General features: G+C 38.9%; 1 protein-coding gene across 2 annotated transcripts in view; it reads left to right on the forward strand.

Moving 5' to 3' along the window:
* Positions 1 to 1,208: 1,208 nt before the first annotated feature.
* LOC127627003 (putative sodium-coupled neutral amino acid transporter 10) overlaps positions 1,209 to 27,312 on the forward strand; it is a 36,669-nt gene continuing 10,565 nt past the window's right edge. For both annotated transcript variants that reach the window (XM_052103188.1, XM_052103189.1), the window contains exons 1-12: positions 1,209 to 1,384; positions 2,051 to 2,273; positions 2,723 to 2,840; positions 3,008 to 3,053; positions 3,138 to 3,231; positions 4,301 to 4,444; positions 9,267 to 9,391; positions 17,621 to 17,723; positions 19,381 to 19,563; positions 21,201 to 21,312; positions 23,100 to 23,206; positions 26,360 to 26,522. In XM_052103188.1, the coding sequence (XP_051959148.1) occupies positions 2,184 to 2,273; positions 2,723 to 2,840; positions 3,008 to 3,053; positions 3,138 to 3,231; positions 4,301 to 4,444; positions 9,267 to 9,391; positions 17,621 to 17,723; positions 19,381 to 19,563; positions 21,201 to 21,312; positions 23,100 to 23,206; positions 26,360 to 26,522 (1,285 nt within the window). In that variant the 5' untranslated portion in view covers positions 1,209 to 1,384; positions 2,051 to 2,183. The remainder of the gene's footprint in view (positions 1,385 to 2,050; positions 2,274 to 2,722; positions 2,841 to 3,007; positions 3,054 to 3,137; positions 3,232 to 4,300; positions 4,445 to 9,266; positions 9,392 to 17,620; positions 17,724 to 19,380; positions 19,564 to 21,200; positions 21,313 to 23,099; positions 23,207 to 26,359; positions 26,523 to 27,312) is intronic.

Here is a 27,312-nt window from a genome sequence, read left to right on the forward strand (position 1 = left end):
CTTTAATAGATTTTAGGAGGACAAAGGTAGGCAATGTTTAGCTGGAAATGTCAGCCTTTTTGTGTGTAGGGAGGGTATGCATTAAAAACCTCATTCACAAGGCTGGTTGATGTGTAATTAAATGTGATTACTGCGGCAGTCTGTGTGTGTCCTTTCCGAGGTCACTCATACACACACATACACACACACTCAAGGGCTGAAACTCGCCGTCGCCAGGTTTCATCCCCCTTCCTTGGCTTCCTGAGGAGCCTGCAACTTTGGTGGCTGATGGGAAATTTTGTGCATGCCTGAGCTCACAATGGCCCTCTTTCAGCCGCATGCATGCTTGACCTCTCACAGTTCATCGCTCCGTTTTGTGCTCCCATGACCTCTCGTTGACTAGGGGTTTCCCCTGGAGGTCATCGGTTCAATCGGGTGCCTGTGTCTAATTTCTTCCTGGCTAAAGAATCTCTCTCCCCCCCACCATCACCACCAAATCTGCCCAGCAATCTGCCCACTGTCTCCCCTTCTGCTGCTCGGGCCTAATTCCAATCTTCAGGGATTAGGTGTGGAGTGACAAGACCCTCCGGCCAATAGGCTGACATGTCAGTTAGGTTCGAAGGCCAGTGGTACACAATAGCCAGACTTTTCCTGTCTCCCATCTAAAACCAGCCCCCCCAAAAACAACAAGCTAAAATCCCCCTCCCACGACAGCACATGCCTGACTGGAGCATGCTGGTCCCAACATCTCTCTCCTCAAAACACACCCATAACAGAACAGAAGCCTGTGTTGCCCGGATTCTGCAGGTCTCCTGTTGCAGATCAACATCCCTTGTTCCTGTTTCCCTTTCCTGCTTAAATCTCTGTCCAAACGAAACAACACTGTGTTTCGTTTGTGTAGGGACTGCTGACAGACACAGCCATTGATATGATCTCCACATGCATAAATCCTACACCATGTCAGAGGAAAGTATTGCGGACTCAACAGATATTGCAGGAATTAGTTACTTTGATGAACAAAACATACAAACCGTCAACGTCGAATTTCATCGATATTTGTCTAATGTAAATTAACTTGACTAACTGTCACACACTGTGGAGGCAGCATGTTATTCCTCTCCTAGTCACTAGAGGCAGCATGTAATGCCTCTCCTGGCCACTAGAGGCAGCATGTAATTCCTCTCCTGGTCACTAGAGGCAGCATGTTGCACTAGTGCCTGTGGCTGCGCCACACTGGCAACATTAAGCTTACTTCCTGATAACTTTAGCATATTTCAAAAAATATCTTTCCAAATATTTGTTGTATCTCCTGTATCTTTATAAAGACGCTGTTAATGTCAGAGGAAGCTTATTAATATTCGTGGTGACTTTGAAATGAAAGACTGTTGGAAAAAGTGAGGACGTGGTATGTACACAAACTTTTTTGGAGGGCAGCAATTACAGATTTGTATTAAAATAATGCCCTTTTTAGCTGGGTTAGTCGAACAAGAATATGGTCCAATATTAGATTAGTTGTTTCAAATGTCACATGTTGGGTGTAATTCTGTTATGATCTGCTTTAATGTTGTATGTATTTGATGCCTTTCTTTTCCTTTTAGAAATGTAATGTTTACTTATAAATTTGTATGCGTTTAATTACATTGCTTATTATTTTCCTGAAGCCTTTTGCCTACGTCTTGTTGACATGCAATAGTTTTGGGTATTTGACAAATGTCCTGTGGTAAGCCATTTACAGCATCGAAACCTATTTTAAACAACATTTTACTAAACCTTTTACAATTATAATGCATGCATTTTTTGACCATATAACTTGAGAGACTACTTGGAGTAGTATCAGTTGTCACACCACAGGACCATTAAAAATTAACTGGTGAATTATTATTTTTTTTTAAAGTATAAGATATATATAAATGGTGACCAGTCACACCACCTAAAATATACACTTTCCTTAAACATTCATATAAATGTTAACCTAAAATGTTGATATTGATTTAAGAAAAAAAAATTATGGAATTGTTATGCGCCAATGTGATGACATTAATGTTGTTGTTTTGCTTCTGCATCTTCACAGAGTGCCACGCCACGTCCACCAGGTGAAGGACCGTTGCATCAACCCTCTTATCACAATTAAATTTTGACCAGTGTACAAAGCACTGCACAAACACTGCCTATACATTAGAGATCTGTGCTGTCAGAAAGGCAAAATGACTGCATCAAACTGGGGTCTGATTATGAACGTTGTAAACAGCATTGTGGGTGTGAGTGTTCTGACGATGCCCTTCTGCTTCAAACAGGTAAACACTGGGTTCAAAGGGGCCGTGGGAAAGTGTGCTATGCCAGTTCTCTGCACTGATAGGAGGATTTAATGTTTATGTTTATGTTTATGTCTACCATTTGTTTACACACAACTTTCCTGGTTACTAATTGACTAATTTTAAATAAAACAAAATTTATGTTCTGTAATCATTTACTCACTCTGGAACTGAAATGTAGATATTAGGCAGCAAGATAGCCTTTTTAGTCACTATTGACTTTTACTGTAAAAAAATAAATTTTAATGTAAAAATGATGAAAGTGACTCAGGCTAGCATACTGTCTAACATCTCTTTTTGTGTTTCATGGAATAAAACAAGTCATATGGATTTGAAACAAAATGAGGGCGAGTAAATGTGGGTAAACTGTTCCATTAACATACCCCTCTTGCTTTGTATAGCTATTTGTCTTTTCTTTATTCTCTTTGCAGTGTGGAATTGTGTTGGGTACTTTGTTGCTGTTCTTCTGTTCATGGATGACCCACCAGTCCTGCATGTTCCTGGTCCACTCGGCCAGTAACACCAAACGCAGGACTTATGCTGGACTGGGTGAGAGTGACCAAAAGCAGTACATATGCCATTACGACTTAAAGAATTTAAAACTTTTTAGATGCTTTTGCAAGAAGTATTGTTTTTTATGTTTGCAGGATGACAGCATTATTTTGTTTCAAGAACATGTCAGTAAGACTTGCTAACCATTTTCATTTTCTCTCCAGCTTTTCATGCTTATGGAAAACCAGGCAAGGCACTTGTGGAATTGAGGTAAGATGTTTATTTGAAGACTCATCTTTTTTCAGCTTCATCCTCATGTAAAAACAATCTTACCTTTTCTCTTCCTCTTGACAGCATGATTGGCCTGATGCTAGGGACATGTATTGCTTTCTATGTCGTCATTGCTGATCTGGGGTCCAACTTCTTTGCCCAACTCCTTGGGCTGCAGGTAAGAAATCTACTTTTTTCCTAATATAGGTTAAAATTTCCTAACATTAAGTTACTCCTGTTGTGACACATTTATTACATATCAATTAATTATAGTTAGTACACATTTCCCTGAACAGGTTATTGCTCTTGTTCATAAGCCCTTTGCGATGATAACATCAAAGAGCACTATCTATACAAAGTGCTGTGCTATTTTTTCTTGTTATTAACAATTTTTATTGATTCCATTCATAAAACAAACAAACACAACATAAAATATGGAATCAAATTATATACACCCCCACCCGACACAAACATGCACTACATTGGTCACAAACAATTAGAACATAAAAAAAGTATACTTTAAAAAACAACAAGAATGCACATCTAAACTACAAATCCTTCTCCACTGCCCCTCCCTGAGATCCCTCCAAAAAAGCTAAATATCCACCCCACTTCTTGTCAAACAAATCCCGTTTTCCCAACCTTCTATAAATCACCTCCTCAAATGCCGCCACACCGCCCATCTCCCCGCACCACTCCTGAAATGAGGGTGACAGCCGACTTCCATCCCATGAGGATGATCCGCCTGCCGATCATAAGCCGGAGGGCTAGGACCCAAAAACATTTTAAATATCAATCCCCAATATTAATGACCGCTACAGATACAGCGTCTGGGGAAAATTAAAATTGAGTGTCAAATACGTCACACATAAAGCTCTGAACCCACAACCAAAATTCTTTGATCTTAACACCCCCCCAAAAAACATGGGTTGTGTCCCCGTCTTCTGATTGACATCACCTGCAGGTGGTTGTATCTTTAAGACCAAGCCTATGCAATCTAGAGGGGGCGCAAAATAATCTATGTAAAATCTTAAATTGCTCTAGATGTAAAAAACAAATTGATATTGCTTCATGGAACTATAAAATATAATTGGATTTTATAATTTTTTGTAAATGAGATCACATGAACTGGCCATCAGCATGGTTGTGAAGCATGCATCCTGCACATAATTCTGAATACCTGCATCTGTATGCTTTTTTTCTCCCCGCAAATCGGCTTATAAGTGTTTTTCTTTCTGCCCCTTCAGGTGACGTGGAGCTTCCGTATCGTGTTATTGATCGCGGTGTCGCTTTTTATCGTGCTGCCCCTCAGCTTGCAGAGAAACATGATGTCATCCATTCAGTCCTTCTCAGCCATGGCACTGATCTTCTACACACTGTTCATGTTCACGGTGAGTCGTTCCCCTTTCCACAGTTCCAGAGTCAAACTGCAAACCTTATAAATATTCAACCCTATCAGCACATTTACATGCAGGTGTTCCTGAGTGTGCAAAAAGCGGCAAAGTGTGTCTGTTTAGATTTTGTTTTCACTATATGTGGCATTTGTATGAGGATGTAATGCAGTCATTTGATCTTTGAGCTTTGAATCAATTTAAAGATAAATGTTCTTATAAACCGGGTTTGCACAAGGTCCTTTAAGTGCTTAAAGTGCTTGATTGTAGCTTTTAGAAATTTAAAGGGATAGTTCACCCAAAAATGAAAATTATCTAATCATTTACTTGCCCTTATGCCACCCCAGATGTGTATGACTATCTTTAAGGGGCGCTGTGGCTCAGGTGGTAGAGTGGGTTGGCCACTAATTGCAGGGCTGGTGGTTCGATTGGTGTGTGTGTGTGAATGGGTGAATGAGTCACAGAGTAAAGTGCTTTGAAAATCGCTAAGGTTAAAAAAAGTGCTATATAAGTGCAGACCATTTACCATTTCTTGTGATGAGCACAATCAAAGATTTTTAGAAGAATATTGCAGCTCTGTAGGTCCTCGCAATGCAAGTGAATGGTACCTAAATTTTGGAGCTCCAAAAGCACATAAAGGCAGCATATAAGTAATCCATAATACTCCAGTGGTTAAATCCATATCTTCAGAATACGATGTTATAAGTGTGGGTGAGAAACAGATCAATATTTAAGTAATTTTTTACAATAAATCTCCACTTTTACTTTCAGATTCTGCTTAGTTTTTGGTAATTTGCATTCTTTGTGCATATCGCCACCTACTGGGCAGGGAGGAGAATTTATTGGAAAAAAATATACTTAAATATCGATCTGTTTCTCACCCACACCTATCATATAACTTCTGAAGTTATAGATTTAACCACTGAAGTCATATAAATTACATTTGTGCTGCCTTTATGTGCTTTTTGGACGTACATTTATTAATGGTCCATTAACACCATGTCGGAATTACTGAAATTGCGATTTTCTGACTTATTGTTGTCAGAGTTCTCTCATTTCTGTAAAATCTTTTAAATGAAAATATGTGCTGGAAAAATTACTTGAAAGTCCTTGATTTTCATTCATTGATGCCTGTATGAACCCTGTATAAAACATAAGAGTGCACTTTAACATGACTTTCAAACACTTCAAATTACTGCTGCCCTCTTTTTTCTTGTTATGTTTACTTTATTGCTTTAGGTCACGTAATGCTCTCTTATGCATCATAGTGTATCAAGTATGTTTGGAATTCATGTATAGCTGTTTTAAACAAATGTAGCCAATTTTCTGTTAATTTTCTTTTGAAAAGTGTAAGTGGTGATTGATTGGTTTTTGTGACTAGGATGTACAGGTGAAACTCAAAAAATTAGAATATCGTGCAAAAGTTCATTAATTTCAGTAATTCAACTTAAAAGGTGAAACTAATATATTATATAGACTCATTACAAGCAAAGTAAGATATTTCAAGCCTTTATTTGATATAATTTAGATGATTATGGCTTACAGCTTATGAAAACCCCAAATTCAGAATCTCAGAAAATTTGAATATTGTGAAAAGGTTCAGTATTGTAGGCTCAAAGTGTCACACTCTAATCAGCTAAACACCTGCAAAGGGTTCCTGAGCCTTTAAATGGTCTCTCAGTCTGGTTCAGTTGAATACACAATCATGGGGAAGACTGCTGACCTGACAGTTGTGCAGAAAACCATCATTGACACCCTCCACAAGGAGGGAAAGCCTCAAAAGGTAATTGCAAAAGAAGTTGGATGTTCTCAAAGTGCTGTATCAAAGCACATTAATAGAAAGTTAAGTGGAAGGGAAAAGTGTGGAAGAAAAAGGTGCACAAGCAGCAGGGATGACCGTAGCCTGGAGAGGATTGTCAGGAAAAGGCCATTCAAATGTGTGGGGAGCTTCACAAGGAGTGGACTGAGGCTGGAGTTACTGCATCAAGAGCCACCACACACAGACGGGTCCTGGACATGGGCTTCAAATGTCAGACGTCTTACCTGGGCTAAAGAAAAAAGAACTGGTCTGTTGCTCAGTGGTCCAAAGTCCTCTTTTCTGATGAGAGCAAATTTTGCATCTCATTTGGAAACCAAGGTCCCAGAGTCTGGAGGAAGAATGGAGAGGCACACAATCCAAGATGCTTGAAGTCCAGTGTGAAGTTTCCACAGTCTGTGTTGGTTTGGGGAGCCATGGCATCGGCTGGTGTTGGTCCACTGTGCTTTATTAAGTCCAGAGTCAACGGAGCCGTCTACCGGGACATTTTAGAGCACTTCATGCTTCCTTCAGCAGACAAGCTTTATGGAGATGCTGACTTCATTTTCCAGCAGGACTTGGCACCTGCCCACACTGCCAAAAGTACCAAAACCAGGTTCAATGACCATGGTATTACTGTGCTTGATTGGCCAGCAAACTCGCCTGACCTGAACCCCATAGAGAATCTATGGGGCATTGCCAAGAGAAAGATGAGAGACATGAGACCATACAATGCAGAAGAGCTGAAGGCCGCTATTGAAGCATCTTGGTCTTCCATAACACCTCAGCAGTGCCACAGGCTGATAGCATCCATGCCACGCCGCATTGAGGCAGTAATTAATGCAAAAGGGGCCCAAACCAAGTACTGAGTACATATGCATGATTATACTTTTCAGAGGGCTGACATTTCTGTATTTAAAATCCTTTTTTTTATTGATTTCATGTAATATTCTAATTTTCTGAGATTCTGAATTTGGGGTTTTCATAAGCTGTAAGCCATAATCATCAAAATTATATCAAATAAAGGTTTGAAATATCTTACTTTACTTGTAATGAGTCTATATAATATATTAGTTTCACCATTTAAGTTGAATTACTGAAATTAATGAACTTTTGCACGATATTCTAATTTTTCGAGTTTCACCTGTAAGTGGAACACAGCATTACCATGGCAGCAGCACTTCAATGTCTGCTTTTTTAAATCAGTGGATGTCTTAGAAACTTTAATATAAAGTGTAGGCTTTATTGCAGCCTGCCCTGCTGTAATTTGCAATACATCGTAAAATCTCTTAAATTATGGAAAGCTATTAAATGGTAAGGAGAAGACTTAATCAAATTAATTGACTTTTTTGTTAAGAGTTATTTACTGTGGGGTCCAAAATCTCAGACCATATTGAATTTTTTTCATTTGAAGATGGAAATAAACCAAACGTTTTAGAATTTGAATTTGTTATTATGAAAAATGAAGAAGACATTTATAAGAATACTGCACTATATCCAGGTCATAACTCAAATGATTGCAAATTTGTGACATTGACCATGTTAACTCCGATTATAAGGTCAGATCTCATTGCTTCCATTGAAGCACACATGATGATGTTTGGAACATTCTCAGATCATGATGGAATAACATGGATCATCATGTTATGCCTTTTCTCCAAACTTGTGGAGTCCACACCAACCAGAGTGCATGCTGTTATTAAAGCTAAAGCGGGACAAAACAAATACTAAGAAATACTGAAATTAGTAATTAATTAAAAAACATAGAACATAGAAGGATTTTTCACTAGTGGTCTTTTTTGGACTCTACTGTATGTAATGTTAATGTCTGATAACCTTTCCAGAGTTTTTGACATTGCTGAATGAATTGAGTTTAGTCTGCTGCATCACAATATAATTACCTTTACAGTTTGTTTACATTTTATCCAGCACCATGGGGTGTTATTTGTCACAACCCCTTCCTCAGTCTGGCATTTAAAGGAATATTTCGCCCAGAAAGAAAAATTCTGTCATCATTTACTCACCATCATGTTATGCCAAACTCATATGACTTAATTTCCTAGGTGGAACACAAAAGGAGGTGTTTAGCTAAGTCACAATTTACTTTTTTATTGTATGGAAAAAGGGAGAGAGGGAATGGTGAATTCTGTCCAAGATTTACTACTGCATTACACAGAAGAAAATCATACAAGTTTGGAACAACATGAGCATGAGTGGATGATGGCAGAATTTGTATTTTTGGGAGAACTTTCCCTTTAACCCTCTAATCTTGATGTATCTTCCCTTTGCCCCAATCTGAACTGCTGCTCCACCCCCAATCCTGATGCTGACTTCCGACCGACCATCTGATGCTCTGACCCTGCGGCCTATAGATAGTGTTGTCTTCTCTGCGTTATGGAATAATCAGTGGCTCCTGGGTGGAGCATGTACATCTGTGGCGCTTCAAGGGTGTCATACAGTGTCTGCCAATTATCGCCACCACCTTCTGCTGCCACCCGTAAGTAATCCGCCCTGGAGCACGGACCATACAACCACCATGAATTCAACTACATTACCCAAAATCCCCCTTCATCCTCTGTTCAGCTTCTGTTTGGTGGTGTCATCTCGTTCAGGGTTTGTGTGTAAGTGAGTGTGTGACATTACTGCACTGGTGTGCAATCAGATGTTGTCTTGAGTCTTTGGTAATACCCAGCCGCCCCTGATATACTCCCCCAGGAATAAAACCCTATAGCTGGGTAAGCATATCCAATAGGGCTTGAAGTGTAAGTGATTTTGTTTGTTACATGGACTGGTTCTCTTGATTTTGAGGGGAACGAGTTGACTTCCATTACATGTTTTCTGCAAATATGTGCAGCAATCAGATTGTACCATCCCTTTAAGAGTCTCCTTGCTCTTTTCATCATCAGCATAAGGGTCTAATCAAAGCACCGTCTCTGTCGTCCCAGGCTCTCTCTCTCTCTCACTTTCTCCCTCCTTCTTACCTTTATGGGATGTTCTGTAACCCTCCTGCTCTCCCCTCCACCACAGATGGTGCTCTCCTCCTTCAAACATGGCCTCCTCACTGGCCAGTGGCTGGACAAGGTCATTTACGTTCGGTGGGACGGCGTCTTTCGCTGCATCCCTATCTGTGGCATGGCATTTGCCTGTCAATCGTAAGTAATCCCCAATCCTTGCACCGCCTCTCTCCTCCTTTCTGCCGCCTTGATTAGGCCAGTTAGGTTGTAAATGTAGGGCTCCATTTTCATGGTGCAAAAGGAAAGCTACTGACGACAAGCCAGTTTCAAGCTGAAGCACCTGATGTGATAATGTAGGTATAGCAGTTTCACTAAGTTGTGCTGTTCAAGTGTACTTGAAGCCACTTATTTTATGCCTATTTTCTCCAACGTTTGTGTGGATGTAACCTGTGTGGAATGTCTAACTTCTTGCCTTCTGCAAACTGTTTTCATTAAGGAATAGTCCACCAAAAATAAAAATTCTGTGTAATTATTTACTCAGAACTTATGTCATTCCAAACATGTATGATGTAGTATCTTTCTTCAGTTGAAGACAAAATGAGAAATTTAGCAGAATGTTCATGCTGCCGAGATTTAATGGCTGTCGAGCCACAAAAGGACTAAAAAGCACCATAAAACTTTTGACCTTTTGTCATAGCTCTCAATTGCGAATGTGTATAAATTAAAATTTTGAGTGTCAATACTTTCATAGCAGCTTTATGTTTCATTTTTGTCTTTTTTGGAGCTTGGCCCCTGACTAGCCCCTGGTCACTTGTAGGGCTATAACAATCCATCGATCTGGATCCATGCATCGATCAAATAACCAACGATGCGATAACATCTTTATCTTTATTCTTTCACTCTATTGCCAGCCACATCTTTGCACATTTATGTCAGACGATGCAGCAACCTTATGATATTCATCTTGCTTTATAAGCACTAAATATGCTTCTCATGTGGGATATGGATGTGCGCAGAGTGATTGAAGCCTGAAGTTGTGCTCTGCTCTATCCGTGCGTCAAACTGGTCTTCACTCGAAATGCGAGCTCCGGTGACAGGATAGCGCAAAGCGGGTCACATGCTTGATAAAATCGGCTTCCCTTGATATCGTTTCTTCAAAACAGGTCATTTTGTGTTCTATGGAAGAAAAGATACTGCAGGTTTGGAACAATATGAGGGTGGTTAAAGGAGAGTTTTCATTTATGGGTGAACTACTCCTGCTATATCTAAACAGTGAAAGGCCTCTTTTGCTTTTCAAAACCAATTGCTCTAGTTTTCTCTGGCTTGACCCAATAGACTTGGGTCTTGATTGCTTTTATTTTCCATTGTCAGTTGGCAACATCACAGAAGCAGTATACAGTTGAAGTATTTGTGCGTTTGGATAAGACCATAACTGACACAATTCATAAACATTGAATGATGAGTTTTTTCAGCTTATCATAATTCTTCTTTAAAACGCTCATCACGACCTGATCTTCCCCTAATGAATTCAACCACTGATCATTGACACAGGCTTTAGTTTTAAAACTAAACTTTGAAACTTGGATATGTGTAGGTTTTATGGCTACAGGAGTGCCATAAACTAACACTGAGATCATAGGTTGTTAACATTGTTAAAGGCATCATCAGGAGCCTTTGATTCTGCCGGGAGATATTTGTCCAGTGTTTATCCACTTTGATAAGAATTCACATTCTTTTTCTCCATCTTGACCTCATTTTTCTTTCCTTTATTTGCTAGCTCAAATATACTTACCACACAGGGGGTTGGTAATCTTGGGTAGGCATTCTTTGCTTGATCAGTGGACAAGGAGTGGCATATATTTGCCTCTTTCTGTGTTTCTTATCATTCACACATTTACTAATATCCACTTTTCCACTCCAAGTTTCTGCCTTCAGCTCTTCTCTTTTGAAATGGTGTTGTGTGTGTTTGTGTTTTGAAGTGAATAGAAATGGGGTGTTACAGTTTGGGGGTGTTGGCACTCGTGTGTGTGTTTGAGAGAGAGTGTGATGGTGTTGGGGTGGAGGAGGTGTCAGTGGTGGATTCTGGTGTGGATGAGGTAATGCAGCTCTTGAGGCTAACTGTGACTTCCCTTTACAGACACACGCACACACTTAGATATCTAAATGAGAGCAATAGACTTCTATAGTTTTTATGTAAAAAAAGGTTTTGGCGGTTTTAGTTTCAGATTTTAACATCCTCAGGCAGATTTGTCTCCATACTATATCTATGAGTATGTACACACTCTTTCTCTGAGGGGTGATGAGTGATATTTTGCTCTGGCTTTTTGGCTAGCATTGACACATAATGCCACTTAAACTTGATCATTAGAACAGTAAGACTGTGATTCTTCAACATGAGAACTTTGATCTGACCGCAAACAGGTCCTGTCATCGCCTACATTTACCCATCCATTTACGTTTACTTCTTCAGTACATTTACAATTATTAAGTTAATTCTATTTAGCAAAGACAAGTTTGTTTACCCTCCAGCTCTGTCAAGCTCTGTTCGGTTTACTGAAATTTTGACCCGATGCCTCTCTTTTTCGGAAATTTGACCCGATTACTCTCTTTTCAATAGGAGAACAGATTCTGTTTTTTGAAGAGCTCCACAATCCAGCCAAACACACAGCAACATGCTGGCCCACTGGCATCTTTACACGACTCTCATTTAATGTGCAATGTGCCACTGTAATGTGTAAACACCATAATGATGTTATTCCTGTCGTAAAATTGTCATGTCAGCTTGCACAGCATCAAGTCACAGATTCACAGAATTAGGTGTTATGACAGAATCAGTTTAGCAGGATTACAAAATAATTACTGTGTCAACACTTTATAGAAGTGTAGAGAATGTGCAATGGTACCAAAGCATCGCCCTTGAGAATCTCCCCATCAAACATTGGAATTTCATTAGGGCTGTGTTTGCCTAATAAAGAAGTTGTTTGAATTCTATATGTAAATCTCTATAGGCCACATACACTGTGCAGATAATTACAGTTGTCACTTCTCTTTGGAGTATCTAATCCTGTTCTGTTCACACAAGATAACACCATCTGTTTATTTAAAATTACTGGACGTGGAGAATCTCTGGTTGCTAATATTTCTTTTGTCAAAAAGAAATGGTGAGTTGTACGTGGATGCTACAGGGAATAGCATGAAGCTATAGCATGATAGCGCTTTGTCTCCACGGTAATGTGCTCAACAAGCCACGCGATATGATGTGCAGATTGACGTCTCAGACGTAAACGCAACTGAAATTCGTCCTCCGAATAGAGTCACTATGCCACCACGAGGACTTCGAGTGCATTGGTAATTGGGCATTCCAAATTGGGGAGAAAACAAAAAGATGCCAAAACTTTGCTATGGTTATCACTATGTCAACCATTGCAATTACGGGACTGAATGCTGTATTCCATACACAAACAGAACGATAATTTAGGGGTTTCATTATCACTTCAAAAACTTTGCAGTATGCACATAAGCCCTAAAGACATATATCTGAATTCTATTATGTTTCATTATCATGGCTGTAAAAGCTATCGATTGTCATTGCCAGTCAGTCAAAGCTCACTATCTTCCATCCACCCCCTCTGTTTCTCTCTCTCGATCTCTGAATTCAATTCTGTTTAGATTCAGATGTGCTTTATTGACATGACAAAAGCTATTGTCAAAAAGCATTTACAAGGATAAAGAATCAAACTTGAACAGAGGACAAACAAATAATTACATTTGATTTACATTTCCTGAAGGAAATAGTGCTTGCAAGGCAAGAAAATAATTTTGTTAAAGTTTTTGGTAAGTCTAGGTTTTAAGCTTTGGTTCTGCCACAGTGAGTGCTTTGCCATTGTTTTGAAATATCTTGTCTGTCGTCAGTAAATGAGAATTGCACCATGCACAGAACCATCACTATACAGTATGTAAATAGGTGTAAGAAAGAAGACCAATCAGTATACAGACATACAGTGAATTCAGAAAAATGTCAGACCCCTTAATTGTTTATTTCACATTTTGTTATGTTGCAGCCTTATGCTAAAATGCTTTCAATCATTTTTTCACATCAATCTACACTCCATACCCCATAATGAGTTCTTAGTTGAAGCACCTTTGGCAGCAGTTACAGTCTCAAGTCTTTTTGGGTATGATGCGACAAGCTTTGCACACCTGGGTTTGGGGATTTTCTGCCATTCTTTATTGCAGATCCTCTCAAGCTTTGTCAGGTTGAATGGGGACCATCAGTGGACAGCCATTTTCAGGTCTCTCCAGAGATGTTTTATTGGGTTTAAGTCTGGACTCTGGCTGGGCCACTCTAAGACTGTGTCTTAGGATCATTGTACTGTTGGAAGGTGAACCTTTGGCCCAGTCTGAGGTCCTGAGTGCTCTGGAATAGGTTTTCATTAAGGATATTTCTGTATTTTGCTGCGTTAAGTTTTCTTACAACCCTGACTAGTCCCTGCCACTGAAAAACACCCCCACAGCATGATACTACCATTATCATGCTTCACCATTGGAATGGTATTGTGCAGGTGATGAATGGTGACTGGTTTCCTCCAGACATGACACTTGGAATTGAGGCCAAACAGTTCAATCTTCCTTTCTTCAAACCAGAGAATCTTGTTTCTCACATTCAGAGTTCTTTAGGTGCTAACCACTCTGCCATGAAGCTCAGATCGGTGGAGTGTTGCAGTGATGGTTGGCCTTCTGCAAGTTTCTTCCATCTCCACACATGATCTCTGGAGCTCAACCAGGGTGACCACCAGACCTATTTTACCATGGCCCTTCTCCCCTGATTGCTCAGTTTGGCCAGGTGGCGAGCTCTAGGAATAGTCCTGGTTGTTCCAGACTTCATTCATTTAAAAATTATGGAGGCCACTGTGCCCTTGGGAACCTTCAATGCAGCCAAAACATTTTTTTAGCCTTCCCCAGATCTGTGCCTCGACACAATCCTGTCTCTGAACTCTGCAGGCTGTTCCTTTGACCTCATGACTAAGTTTTTGCTCTGATGTGCATTTTCAGCCGTGAGATCCTATGTAGACGGGTGATTGCTTTTCCAAATCATGTCCAATCAATTTAATTTGCCGCAGGTGGACTCTAATCAAAGTGTAGAAACATCTCAAAGTTGATCCAGAGAAAGGGGTCTGAATATTGTCAATGTGATATTTCATTTTGTTTTTTGTTTTTTAATAAATTTGCAAAGTTATCAAAAATCTGGTTTTTGGTTTGTCATTAGGGGATATGGAGTGTAGATTAAAAGCATTATATCAAAATACATAACAAAATGGGACAAAAATGAAGGGGTCTGAATACTTCCTGAATGCACAGCAACAATGATGTCCTCACTGTTGGATACATTTTGAATGGTGAACCTTCTGTCAGTGTCAAGAGGGGATTTAAATATTTAAATATGTAAAAAAAAAAGCAATACACTTAAGACTGACATAGAATAAACCCTTAACCAGAATAATGAAAGATTATTCAACAGTTAGTTCCAAATAAGGCTGTCACGATTATGACATTTGGCTGACGATTACTTGTCAAACAAATAATTGTGATTATCTTAACAATCTTATTAATGACATAAAAAATTTGATTTTAAAAATCTAAATATTTCAAAACACTTAAAATATCTCTCACTTTTTGCTCAACTTTAGTCTTGGGCCATTTTGCATTTACACCTTTGCTATTGGATAGCCAATCTAAATACCTATTATATAACATTGCATTACATTATAGTATATTAAGTATGCAATAATAAAATATTTCTATTCAAAATTCTTGATTTTCACATGTTACTTTGAGGCTCTCCGATTAAACCCATGAGCCCTTATTTCACATGAAGGAAGACCTTATGAGTGCTTCTCTGTGTCACTGCGTGTCATTAATCCTGCGTGCATGAACCCACATTGACAAATAACATTTGCCATAACACGATCGTTAAATGAAAGTGAGCCTGGATCGCTTTTTCATTCACAACAATCCTTTTATTTTCCGGGAGTTTGGCGCAAACCTCCGCAGATGGCGTGTGCATCACGGCTGTGGTCAGCAGTGTGGCTCATTGACACGGTCAGAGTACAATTGAATGAGACACTCAAACATGCCATTTATTCCCTTATTTGGACAGAAAAATGTGAATTTAAAGTGCTCAATAATAGCGGTTATCTCAAATAACCGTGGTTAGATCAAATAACTGCAATCAGACGATTATTTAATTATCACGAAAGGCCAAGTTCCAGTTCTGTAAAGCTATTTTATGGATCTGTTTCGTTACTAGAGCAAAATTAGACAAAATAACTGACATTTTTTATATCTAAAATTTAAATTTAAGAAGTATCTTTAACAGTATTTAAAAATACTGTTGTTGAAGAGCAATACCACACTAGTAAAAGTGCTGTTGTACTGAATATCAGCATTAAGTTGCTTAAATTTTAATGCAGTTCTGCCTTGCAAGTACTGTAATAAATTAGTTCAAAACGAAAAACGAAATAAACATAAAATGTAGAAGTCTACATAGACGTTTCTCTCTCTGCTCTGGTTTTTATTGCGAGTGAGTTCCAGCTATGAGACAAACTGGCCTTTGGTGTGAGATCAGGCATTTGGCAAAAAAGCCCAGAACTTGGTACTGTATAGCCCAATAAAAGCAGGAATGGGCTCCGACTGTGTCTATGTGAGCTGTGAGTGGGCTGAGAGTGAAGGAGCCTGAACAAAAGCCCATACTGCCAAGAAATGTTATAACATGCTAAAGTCTGACTAGCACTTGTCGCTAATATATAGCGGTTGTAAATTATCCATTTAATGTTTGCTGGCGTCTGCTTTTATTGGTTGTCCTGATGACAGTCATAGATTTATTTTTCTGCTCTTTTTGTAGCTGTTTTTTGTTTCTCAGTGATACTGAACCCTTTATCAGTGCTTGATTCATCTATTTCAACTCTTCCTTCCTTTCTTCCCTCCCTCCATTTTGTCTTTTGAATGTTTGAAATGAGTGATGGTCTTTCTGTATTAAATTCCTGCTTCTCTTGCATGTTTGTCTCTACTGCTCAAACACTCAGTTCAGTATGTCATTATACTAAATAATGATTATACTGTGATTGGTCAGTTTTGAAATAACCCATTCATTTCCATTTATGTAATGTGGAATATTGTTATATTTGTCTTAATTTGTTATAGTGTTAAAATAAATCTAAACATGCACAATTTGTACATATGTTACAATCATTCACTTTTGTATTGTGTTGATTGAAATGTATATTCCAGGTTCAATATACACCGATCAGCCACAACATTAAAACCACCTGCCTAATATTGTGTAGGTCCCCCTCGTGCCACCAAAAGAGAGCAAACCCGCATCTCAGAATAGCATTCTGATATGCTGTTCTTCTCACTACAATTGTACAGAGTGGTTACCCTAGATTGTTGGTGCCAGATGGGCTGGTTTGAGTATTTCTGTGACTGTTGATCTCCTGGGATTTTCACACACAATAGTCAATAGAATTTATTCCAAATGGTGCCAAAAACGGCAATTCTGTGGATGGAAATGCCTTGTTGACCAGAGAGGACAACAGAGAATGGCCAGACTGGATTGAACTGACAAAGTCTATGGTAACTCAGATAACCACTCTGTACAACTGTGGTGATAAAAACAACATCTCAGAATGCTATTCTGGGATGTAGGTTGGTGTTGATTTGACGGCATGAGGGGGACCTACACAATATTAGGCAGGTGGTTTTAATGTTGTGGCTGATCGGTGTAAATTTAGTGCTATTACATCTGTAACATTTTTAACAAAAACTTAAAATAATGTACTTATAATGGAAGTCAATTAATATATATTGCCATAAGGATTATACATGTGTTGGCATAAGACTTGGAATCTTTTACTAACTTTGTCTATGCAGTTTTTCAACTCCTGCTATGAACACGTAAAGCTGGTAAACTTTTGCATGATATGTGCATGGATACCAGAAAGTGTCTGTTCCTCATAACCAGAAGTTTATCCTTCTAATAGTTCCAGCTGAAATTACGCACGTTTGTATGAAATGTGTCATTTCTGTGCCACCAAACACAATTGGGAAAAGGATGGTTTTTAAACAGATTTCCTGAACTCTCCAACGATAATAAACCAGATAGTCCCACGCCAAAATCATGCCATTGGTTGAGCCAATTATGCTGTTTCGGGCTGGTTGGAATGCTCAAATAAACAGAGCAATGTTTTGATAGCCAAAATATTTACACTTTTTGGGGAAATCCACGCACACGTACTTCTAGTTGTCTCTGCATATTAGTCAGAAAAAGCATTTTAACATAGAAAGTAATACACACCTCAACACCTCTTAACTTGTATTGAATCCCGTTTGTTTTAGGCCTGATTTGTATAAAATGCATTTTCTTTATAGGCAAGTATTACCCACTTACGACAGCCTGGATGAGCCTTCGGTGAAGAGAATGAGCACAATATTTACCTCCTCACTCAATGTGGTCACCACCTTCTACATCACAGTAAGTGTGTGAGACTGTTTCTTCACCTGATTTTCATCTTTTACAGTCACTAAGATTTCATATCACTGAGACATGCTGGAATGGTGGTAAGGAAATGCATCTGGTAGCATTTACACAATCGATAATTGTTATGTTCCATATTATTTTTGTTGCATAAATCCACATCCAGCAACCCATTTAAATACTCCTCCCCAATTGTACGCCTTGGAGCTTGGAGGAATGGATAGAATTGAATGACGGGGTCAAGCTTCCTGGCATGTTTTTTGCAAAACCCCCGTGCACTGACACGCTTCATCAACATTAAATGCCATGTCTCTTTTATTCCTTCATAAATATTTTCTGGGCTGCTTTGTGTGGAATGTGTTTTAAGATGCCGACTGAATGTCTCTGGTCCCTATTCTCCCCTCTGAAAGCTGCAGTATAAACGTTACCTTGGGAGATAATATTGCTCATGATTTTTTTCCCAACATTCTTTATTTTCTGCCTTTATATTTCATCATCTTTTTGCTTTTTTGTCCCTGAACAAAAGCTGAATTGATCTAGGGGAGGGTTTGCAGAATAGAATAAAGGGAGAGGGAGTATTGTGGCAGGCTCAAGGACTTTTGCCTGGTGTTGCAACTGAAGGGAACCTTTTCCTCTGCGTATAGATCAAGGCCATGAAGTTCGGAGAGAGAAGGCACTGCTTTGTTTCTGTTTATAGTGAGCCTTCGGGGGGCCGATTAAAGCCCTTTAAAGACCTTTGAAAAACTGTGTTGCAGTTAGCTTTTTTTTCTTTTTGTCACAGAAAAACAATATCATTGCACAGTCAGGAGGGGTTGTGAGTTCATCAAAGAGACAAGGAAAGAGGCATGGATCTCTGCTGGGTTGTGTCTTTATAATGCTATAAGAAGGATTAGGGCTGATCAGTTCAAGCAGGGTCATATGGCCCCCGTATGAAATGATGTTTGCTCAGACGTTTAGGGGACATTGAACTCAAGTGTAAAAAGTTTTCAATTCCTGCTTGCTTCCAAATAAATGTGAGGCAACTTTTTTCATTTACAAATTGAGGTGCATTGTTTAAAGGTAGTGTCATCAATATTGAATACCCTGTTTACTTTCTTAATAAAAGCCCCCATCTTTTTGTGCACAAGTCATCAGTAGATGTTATTCTAAACAAAAAATAAATATTTGTCAATTCAATATGTTTTTTATATGAATGACTTGGCAGTAATATACCTCCATTTTGTCCTCCTCTGAAAGAACTTTTCTACTGATGTAACCATGAAATAAATAGTTACATGGCCCTGAGCTGTAATTATTTCTTGGTTGTAAAATAGCAGTTTTCAATAAACATTTTCAGAGTGCAGAGCATTTGCCCTTTTTCCTTTTGCTGATGTAACCATGGCCACGTGGGTGGGGAAAGTAATCTTAACCTATAGTAACATAGCCTAACCTTTCACAATCCAATCAAATCAAGATGGATAAAATAAAGAGTCACCGTATGTGATGTCCAACTCAATATATTTAGTTTCACTTGAAAATAGTCACATTACAAAAGTAACATGCATTGCGAATGCCTTTTAAAATAACTTTACGTTTTGCAGATTTTCATAAGCCTTTTACACTACATAGGAGATGGCTTAACAGCTAAACTGTACTCTGTGCGATACACTTACAGGTGGGGTTCTTTGGTTATGTGAGCTTCACTGATAACATCGCTGGAAACGTACTGATGAACTTCCCATCCAACCTGGTGACGGAGATGATCCGTGTTGGCTTCATGATGTCTGTGGCTTTGGGCTTCCCCTTGATGATCCTGCCCTGCAGACAGGCCATCAACACCATGCTATTTGAGCAGCAGGTAATGGTCAAATGTGTCTAGCAATGAAATTCAACACTATTACAAAACAAAGTACAAAGGTATTTTATTCCAGGTTTCACAATGAAGTGTTAAGCGATAAATCCTGTTTCTTCCTTGTCAATCAGTTTTTGCCCTAACCAGCCTCGATCGTTAACAGCATTGCTAGTTTTTCTTTTCATTGCCTGGGTAGCCCTACCCACAATTAAATCATATTGGTCCAAAATTCAGCTCCACATAGCTTTCCTTTTGAACATCAAATATAGTGTTTTTGGATTTTATTTGCATTCAGTAAGGCTTTAAACATTATTTAACGCTTGAAACTTGTGCATTGGGCCTAGTTAGTCAAGTCGTTACAGTTCAAAGGGATTTTATTGAACCTGAGAGTATTTCCCTTTTGAAAATCTGAAATACGTAGAACAACATTCCTTAGTTGAACTGACCTCATTTGAGACATCATTTTGGTTTGATAGACAGGACTTGCAAAATCCCTTGATTTCAAAACAGGCCTGGGACTTGTGATTGTGGATCTGGGTGGCCATATCAACTACTCTATCACAATATGTATCACCTTTTGTAATATGTTACACTTAAATTCTTGGCCCAACTTTAAAATCCATCGGCTGAATCCTTCCTGAGGCGTGTAAACAAAAACCAGCTGCAAAAGTATTTTGCTAAATTGTATGGACTACATAAATACCTTAATGGATCTAACAGATCCCCAAGTCTGGTCCTAGTCAGCATGCATTTGCCTGCTCAGTCTCAGAATGGATCCCCATGAGATTCAGGGCCTCGATCCAACCTCTGCAGACAGCAGCTGAGCAGCCAGACTGCTGGGGTAGTGATATAAGCTTGCTGAGATTCAGGGGAAATAAAAGGGCTGGATTGATGAGAAGGGGTCCAGATATCCTCAATAAAGCAGTCAAGACTTTGATTCTCTTTCTCATCATCACTTCCATGCTGAATCAGCTCAAATCATGCGGCTCGTTTTAGGTTGTCATTAAATCTGGCATCCTGACAACAGAGTAGAGGGGGTTTTATGAAGCTTAGATGCCAAACCCAATATCTTTACATGCATTTCAATTGTTTAACCATAACAGAGGCTTGGAGAACTATGTATATACCTGGAGTCTTGTACCAGGTCCTTTCTTTCGAGAGGGTTTTTAAAGTGGCCTGACTGTTCGCTGAGTTTCATTCACAAACATATTTGTGTGTAAAACCTGTGTGCGAATGTTTACACATAAAAATCACGATTCATCATTAAGTTCGCACATACACGCTTTTCTCAGTTTTAGATTGTTTTTGAACCAACTCAAACTACACTTAAACATTTAGATATTTGTAAAAATTATTATTAGAAACTGAATAACTAAATGGTCTAACAATAAGTCTTACTTATTTAAGATTCAAATTATGTGCGTTATTGCTAAATGTAATACAAATTAGACCTATATTGTATAGGCCTATATATAATGTGCTTATTGTGTTACAACTGGTTTTGAACTGGTTTTCAGATTCATCAACTTTAGAATGAGGATTTATGAGCATATGGATCTGTTGTGAATTTCACATATGCAAGAACATATGTTAATGATAGTAAATGAGACCAAATTTCTGTCTATGTCTTGACTTGTTTTCAGCAAAAGGATGGCACCTTTGCTGCAGGTGGATATATGCCACCCCTTCGCTTTAAGAGCATCACTCTTTGCATCGTCTTTGGCACCATGCTAGGTGGTATCCTTATTCCTAACGGTAAGTTGTTTTCTTGTTTGCCGTTTCTTAAAGCTGAAGTATGTAACTTTTTCAGTTTTAAAATGCTTTGTTCTATCCCAGCTTAATATGCACTACAACACTAACACTAAACACTGTGTCTCCTTGGTACAATAAAAATTCCTGTGATGGTTTAGAGCGACCTGCTTAGACCTGCCCCTACAACGTTACTCTATCAATGGTGTAAGTTGGGGGTGGGACTATCTGACTTTAAATAAATAGCAGAGGAGGAGCGTATTGTTTTGGAAACATTGTCTCGTGGAAAGTGTGTCGTGGAAATGATATACTTCAGCTTTAAGTGCCTTTAAAGGGGTGAGAAACTAAATTCTAATTTTTCACTGCAATATAAAAAAAAAAACAATATATTTGAATTTTAAATAATTTTTTAGGTAGGGGAAAGACATTTCAGGCAGGGGGAAATATCTACAAGACATCTGATTTTTAAATCGATGTTGTCTCCTACATCCATAACAAATCAGTGTAAACCAATCAGCACCGTGTTATAGCGATTGTTTATTGCAAAGAGCATATCTGGCAGTTAACAAATGAGCGTAAAATTAGGAAGTGAAAAGATTTTTCCAGCACATATTCTCAAATTTTAAGAAGTAAAACAAGAAAAATAATGCTGCACACAGTTCGATGTTAACTTTCTGTTAAAAAGTTTCATTATACCAGTGCTACCACAGTGTTTTCCATTAAATACAGTTGTATGCACGTACCTAATGCTGATAAGGGAGCCAGGCATAGTCAAGACACAACCAGCAAAGACCTCCACCTCTGGGGGCTGTTCACTCTGAACGCGCCCATCTTTTTCTATGTAAACATATGCTAGATGGATTTGACTACATTTTCATTTGACAGCCTTGGCCCATAAATTGAGTGTCACTAAGTATTACCCTGCTCTCCCTGACACTGGCGTGACGTCACACCCCACTTCATCTCTCCCTTTAAAATATATCTTCGTCAGTCTCCTCTTATCCTTCGTGGCAGTACTGTGCATTCATTATCAGCAAAACAGGATAATAAAGATGTGTGTTTTTAGGCATTGTTGGGGTGGGCCATGTTTTATTCATTCTTCATGGAGATTGGCTGTCTCTGGCGCGGGCTCCATTTGGCTCGACTGGCCCAATTAGACTAATAGAGAGGGGAAGGTGAGACTAGCAGAGGATTGAATTGTGGAAGGCATAGCTCTGTCCTCCATGACGGCTCCGCTGGCCACCGGTGTCCTCATAGCCGCAAATCCAGCCATGGGGAAGCAGACACTGCAGGGCATAAATTTGAGTAAAACAATATGGCTGCTCTCAGGATGAAAAACACCCACTGGGCCCACTGCCCAGCCTTGCAACACAGGCAGTGTGGAGGAAGGATGGTAGAGGGCAGAAAGAGGGATGAGGGAGGATGGTGTGATTGGGGGGGGGTGTGGATGTGGTGATTCAGGAGATGAGATGGTGTAGATTGCCTGAGCCGCTTTTTCCGGTTAAAACTGCCTCCTCATGCTGGTACTGAATAAAGTGCAGGTTGGAATGAATTTGTGGTGTAACTAAGATCAGCTTGCTGTTGTATTTTTCACTTTTATGTTAAGGCTGTGCATTACTGTAATTTTATAATCAACTTTAGCAACCTAGAATTGCCCTGACAACCACCCACAACACCCAAGCATCAAGTGGGCAACTTTTGTATAACCAAGAACCATACCAAAATGTAAAAATCTATGTTTGCAGAACTGTTCCATTTAAATACATTTATTTTTGTTTGTGTGTGTATCATAGTGGAGACCATTCTGGGTCTGACTGGTGCTACAATGGGTAGTCTGATCTGCTTCATCTGCCCAGCTCTCATTTACAAGAAGCTCATGAAGAACGCATGGACTGCGCAGGTATGACACACCTGATATTAATTGGATAGTTCACCCAAGAAAGGAAATACTTTTAATTTATTCACCACTCACCCCTTTGTCATCTCAATCTCGAATGACTTTTTTTTTTTGCTGAACACAGTAAAGATATTTTGAAGGATATATAATGTGTTTATGTTCATGGGATCCATTAACTTTCAAGCTCCAAAACTGGACATAAAGTTAGCAGAAAGGTAATCAATAAGACTCCAGTGGTTTAATACATGTCTTCTGAAGCAATATGATCAGTTTCATCTCCTCATGCTTGATGCATGGAGATGTGAACATGCTTCTCATGAAAGCACCAGGGAGAATAAGGAGTTACATTTTGGGCTAATCTCAATCAAAACCAACCGAATCACTTCAGAAGATATGGATTACCGTTATGCTGCCTTTATGTCCTTTTTGGAGCTTGAGCGTTTTGGACCCACATTGACTTGCATTGTATGAACACAAACACATCATATATCGTTCAAAATATTTTTGTTTGTGTTCTGCAGAAGAAAGAAAGTCATACTAGTGTAAATATTGAGAGAATTTCCATTCTTGGGTGAACTATCCATTGAATGATTACATATCCAAATTATACTCTGCCGTCAGTCCAATACACTTCATATAAACACACAATAAGTGATTATAGCGATGGTTAGATGCATGATTGTGCTTATTATAAATCCAGATGGATTTGATTGCATAACAAAATTAACTGCCCTGCATTGCATAAAAGTAGAAATAAAACCTACAGTATTACTCGAACCCTATAAAAATCGATTGCTTTTCTTGTACTTGTATTTATACATATCTCATTAAAGCAAAACAGGAGTAGAATCTAAAGAGAATGTGTAAAATGTCTCGGTGTGATATCTGATCTTAGAATGATGTGTACTGAAATGAGAAGAATGCATTGAGAGACAGAGGCAGCTGCTCTCCTCTCTTTTAATGGTGTTTGTCATTAATTTTGATATCCTGCAAATGCGTTGACTTGCTGTGTGGAGTCACTCCCACAGTGTGTGAACTGGCACTATCTGGCATTGTGCCTCGGGCTGTTGCCCCCTCCATCTCTAGCCCAAATTACAGACACTTTTGCTCTTTTACAATAGAGCTGTTCAGTTTGTAGTCCTAAAACCTGGAAGAGAATTAGCATTTTCAAGCCATGAGTTCCCATGGGAATTTCTAATGTGTTTTTAGAATACTAGCAGTTTTTAATGTATTATTTTAATTTAGGTCTGCGGTTATCATTACTTAAGAAATTACTTATTACTTACCTAACATTACTTAACATTACTTTTATCTTTTTTTCTATAACATATATTACACACTGTCAAAACTGCAACATGAATTTAAAAAAAATGCAAGTTGTTAAATAAGGACTACAACAAGGGTGTGAGTGTATGTGCTTGACAAATTGGATGATGTTTTTAGTCGTTATGTAGCAGCATGCTAGCTACTTAAAAATAGCACAGCATCTTCAAAATTCATGTTTGAGGTATGACTGTTTGTGTGTAATTTATGCTGGAGAACAAAACGTTAAAGTCTCTCCAAGTAATGTTAACTACAGACCTTATTTTACTCACAAATTGAAAACCGCTATTCTAAAATCCCACTGGAAATTCCAGAAGGAACCCATACCGAATTAGACCTCTGGGATGGCCTACAAATTGACGTCATGACTGATCATCTTTTTAGAGTGAGTGAAAGCAACTGTGGGCTTATTTTAGATTATACATAACCACAATGCTGTTATCTAGCATTATCTGAGCAGCAAGCAACAAGGACTTTGATATTCATTCATTGTTCTTAAGTGCCAAAACTGACATGCCCCTGAGTCTTTTCCACCAGGAATGCCCTGGAATATTTTCCAAACACAAAATCTGCCCAGTGGGGTGGTATTGATATTGGGATGAGGACTATTACAAAAGAGGTTCTTTCATAACGGGCCATAGCAGATGTTTGCGTTAGCATGAGTGTACAATGGCACTCTGCCCTCTCTAAAGCCAAACAGCCTGGCACCTCCATGTCCACTACCTCACAAAGAATACCTACATATAAATAAACACTGAGCATTGAAGCAAGGAGGGGCCAACATTAATAGATTTCATCAATGTTTGGGACATCATCATTAATTCATTTAGGTCATTATTGTAGAGCATTTGCCAACAACTCCCTTGCCAGCTCTATGCATTGAATTTTAGACCACTAAAATTAAATCTGCAGTGACATTTATTGAATTTTATCTGACAAATAAGGTTGTCCAATATGATGAAAAAGATATAGTTTAAAATGCATTTGCCAAGTTCTTTGAAATGTAATCTTTGCATTTAAGTTGGTTTCATACATTTATTATACAATTTTTAAACCATAAATGTAATTTTGAAAACATTAATTTCATGACGTTTTCTTGGGGTTATAGCATTAGACATCTGACAACCTGAACTAACTTTTTCCTTTTATGTTTTTTTTTGTTGTTTTTTTTGTCACACAGCAACAAAAAAAAAATTCTCTCAGGATCTACTCAGTAATTTTTTCCTCATTAAAAAAGTTTAACCACTATAGACATTCATTGTAATTTTCAATATATGTAGGAAATCATGAGCGCTAACATTAAAATGAAGACTCTAGTCATATCAGTAACCTTATTAAAGCTGTTTATTCTACATGGAGAGGGTCCACACAGGGAGGCTGCCATGTTAGAATCACATGACCAGCTGAATTCTACTTGCTTAATCTCAGTAACCATCCTGTTATTTGACACTTTCATTCATTAATTAAAGTAATCATGGCTGACTGTGAATACTACATTTCTACAATGGCATCTGAAACTGAAAACTATTGATTTTAAATTATGCTGCATCCAGACCACTGTCAGAGTAAGCCCAAAATGACAGAAAGACAAACGTTACTGAGTGCACCTTTAAAGCCCCACAAAAAAATCTAAAATTAAATTTGAAAACATGTTTGTCATAAAATGAATTGCATTTATAAATTATTTGGAATAAAGTAGTTGATTCAGACAATAAATAAATACATTTAGCATCATGTAATTGAACCTTTACTGGAAAAATTCATAAGACCTTATATACATATATACTACAATTATACACTTTTCAAAACCTTCTCTCTCTCTCTGTTTTTTAGCTGGTTCTGTGGGTTGGTCTCGGGATCCTGCTTATTAGTACCTTCACCACACTGTCCATTTCCTCCAATGAACCGCAGAAATTCAAACGCCCTCTGGTCGTCCCCCCAAAAGCTGAGGACAAACTTCCCATCCTCGTCGCCCCTGAGATGCCCAATGATCCTGGTATACCAATTCTGTATATTTCAGGAAAGAGTGTTATTACTTGAAAATTACATAGAGTAGAATAGAAAGGCAGACAAGTTGTAACTAGAAGAGAGAGAGAGAGAGAGAGAGAGAGAATAGTGAAGAAGCAGAAATTATGAGCTCCAGTATTAGGACTCTCTTTGAATCACTGACTTGAACGATGCCCTTCAAACCTGAGCGCCCTGTGTCCCAGAGCAGCAGTGAGATGGCCTGTGGCATTTTCCCGTTATGGCTCCGGTAAGAGCAGGGCGATGGGAGGGTGTCCAAATCTGGGAGAGGGCAAAGAAAACGACAGCAGACCAATATAAAAAGGACAGAGGATCATAAAAAGGAACATAGCAGGGGCACCTGGACAACTTCATCCTCCATTACCTCTCCTTTTAACTTCTACCACTCCTCCTTCCTTTCCTTGTCACTCCCTCCTGCTGGCTGACACTGGCATTTATCACTGAGCGGACACCCACTTCCACACCTGTTTCCTGTTTACGGCGTGCTGGTGAGGGCAGCTGTGTGAAAACACAGGGAGTGAGTCGAACATGGGGCCCGTGGGCATGTAGAGGTGTGTGTGTGTGTGTGTGTGTGTGTGTGTGTGTGTGTGTGTGTGTGTGTGTGTGTGTGTGTGTGTGTGTGTGTGTGTGTGTGTGTGTGTGTGTGTGTGTGTGTGTATATGCAGCTGTAGGAGTATGCACATGCATGCTATGCTTTTCAGAATTGCAGAAAATGCACCCCACCTCCTTTACTATACTTTAACCTTTTTAAAGGTCTCCCA

This window comes from Xyrauchen texanus, chromosome 33 (genome assembly GCF_025860055.1).
Source record: "Xyrauchen texanus isolate HMW12.3.18 chromosome 33, RBS_HiC_50CHRs, whole genome shotgun sequence".
Taxonomy (NCBI): Eukaryota; Metazoa; Chordata; class Actinopteri; order Cypriniformes; family Catostomidae; genus Xyrauchen; species Xyrauchen texanus.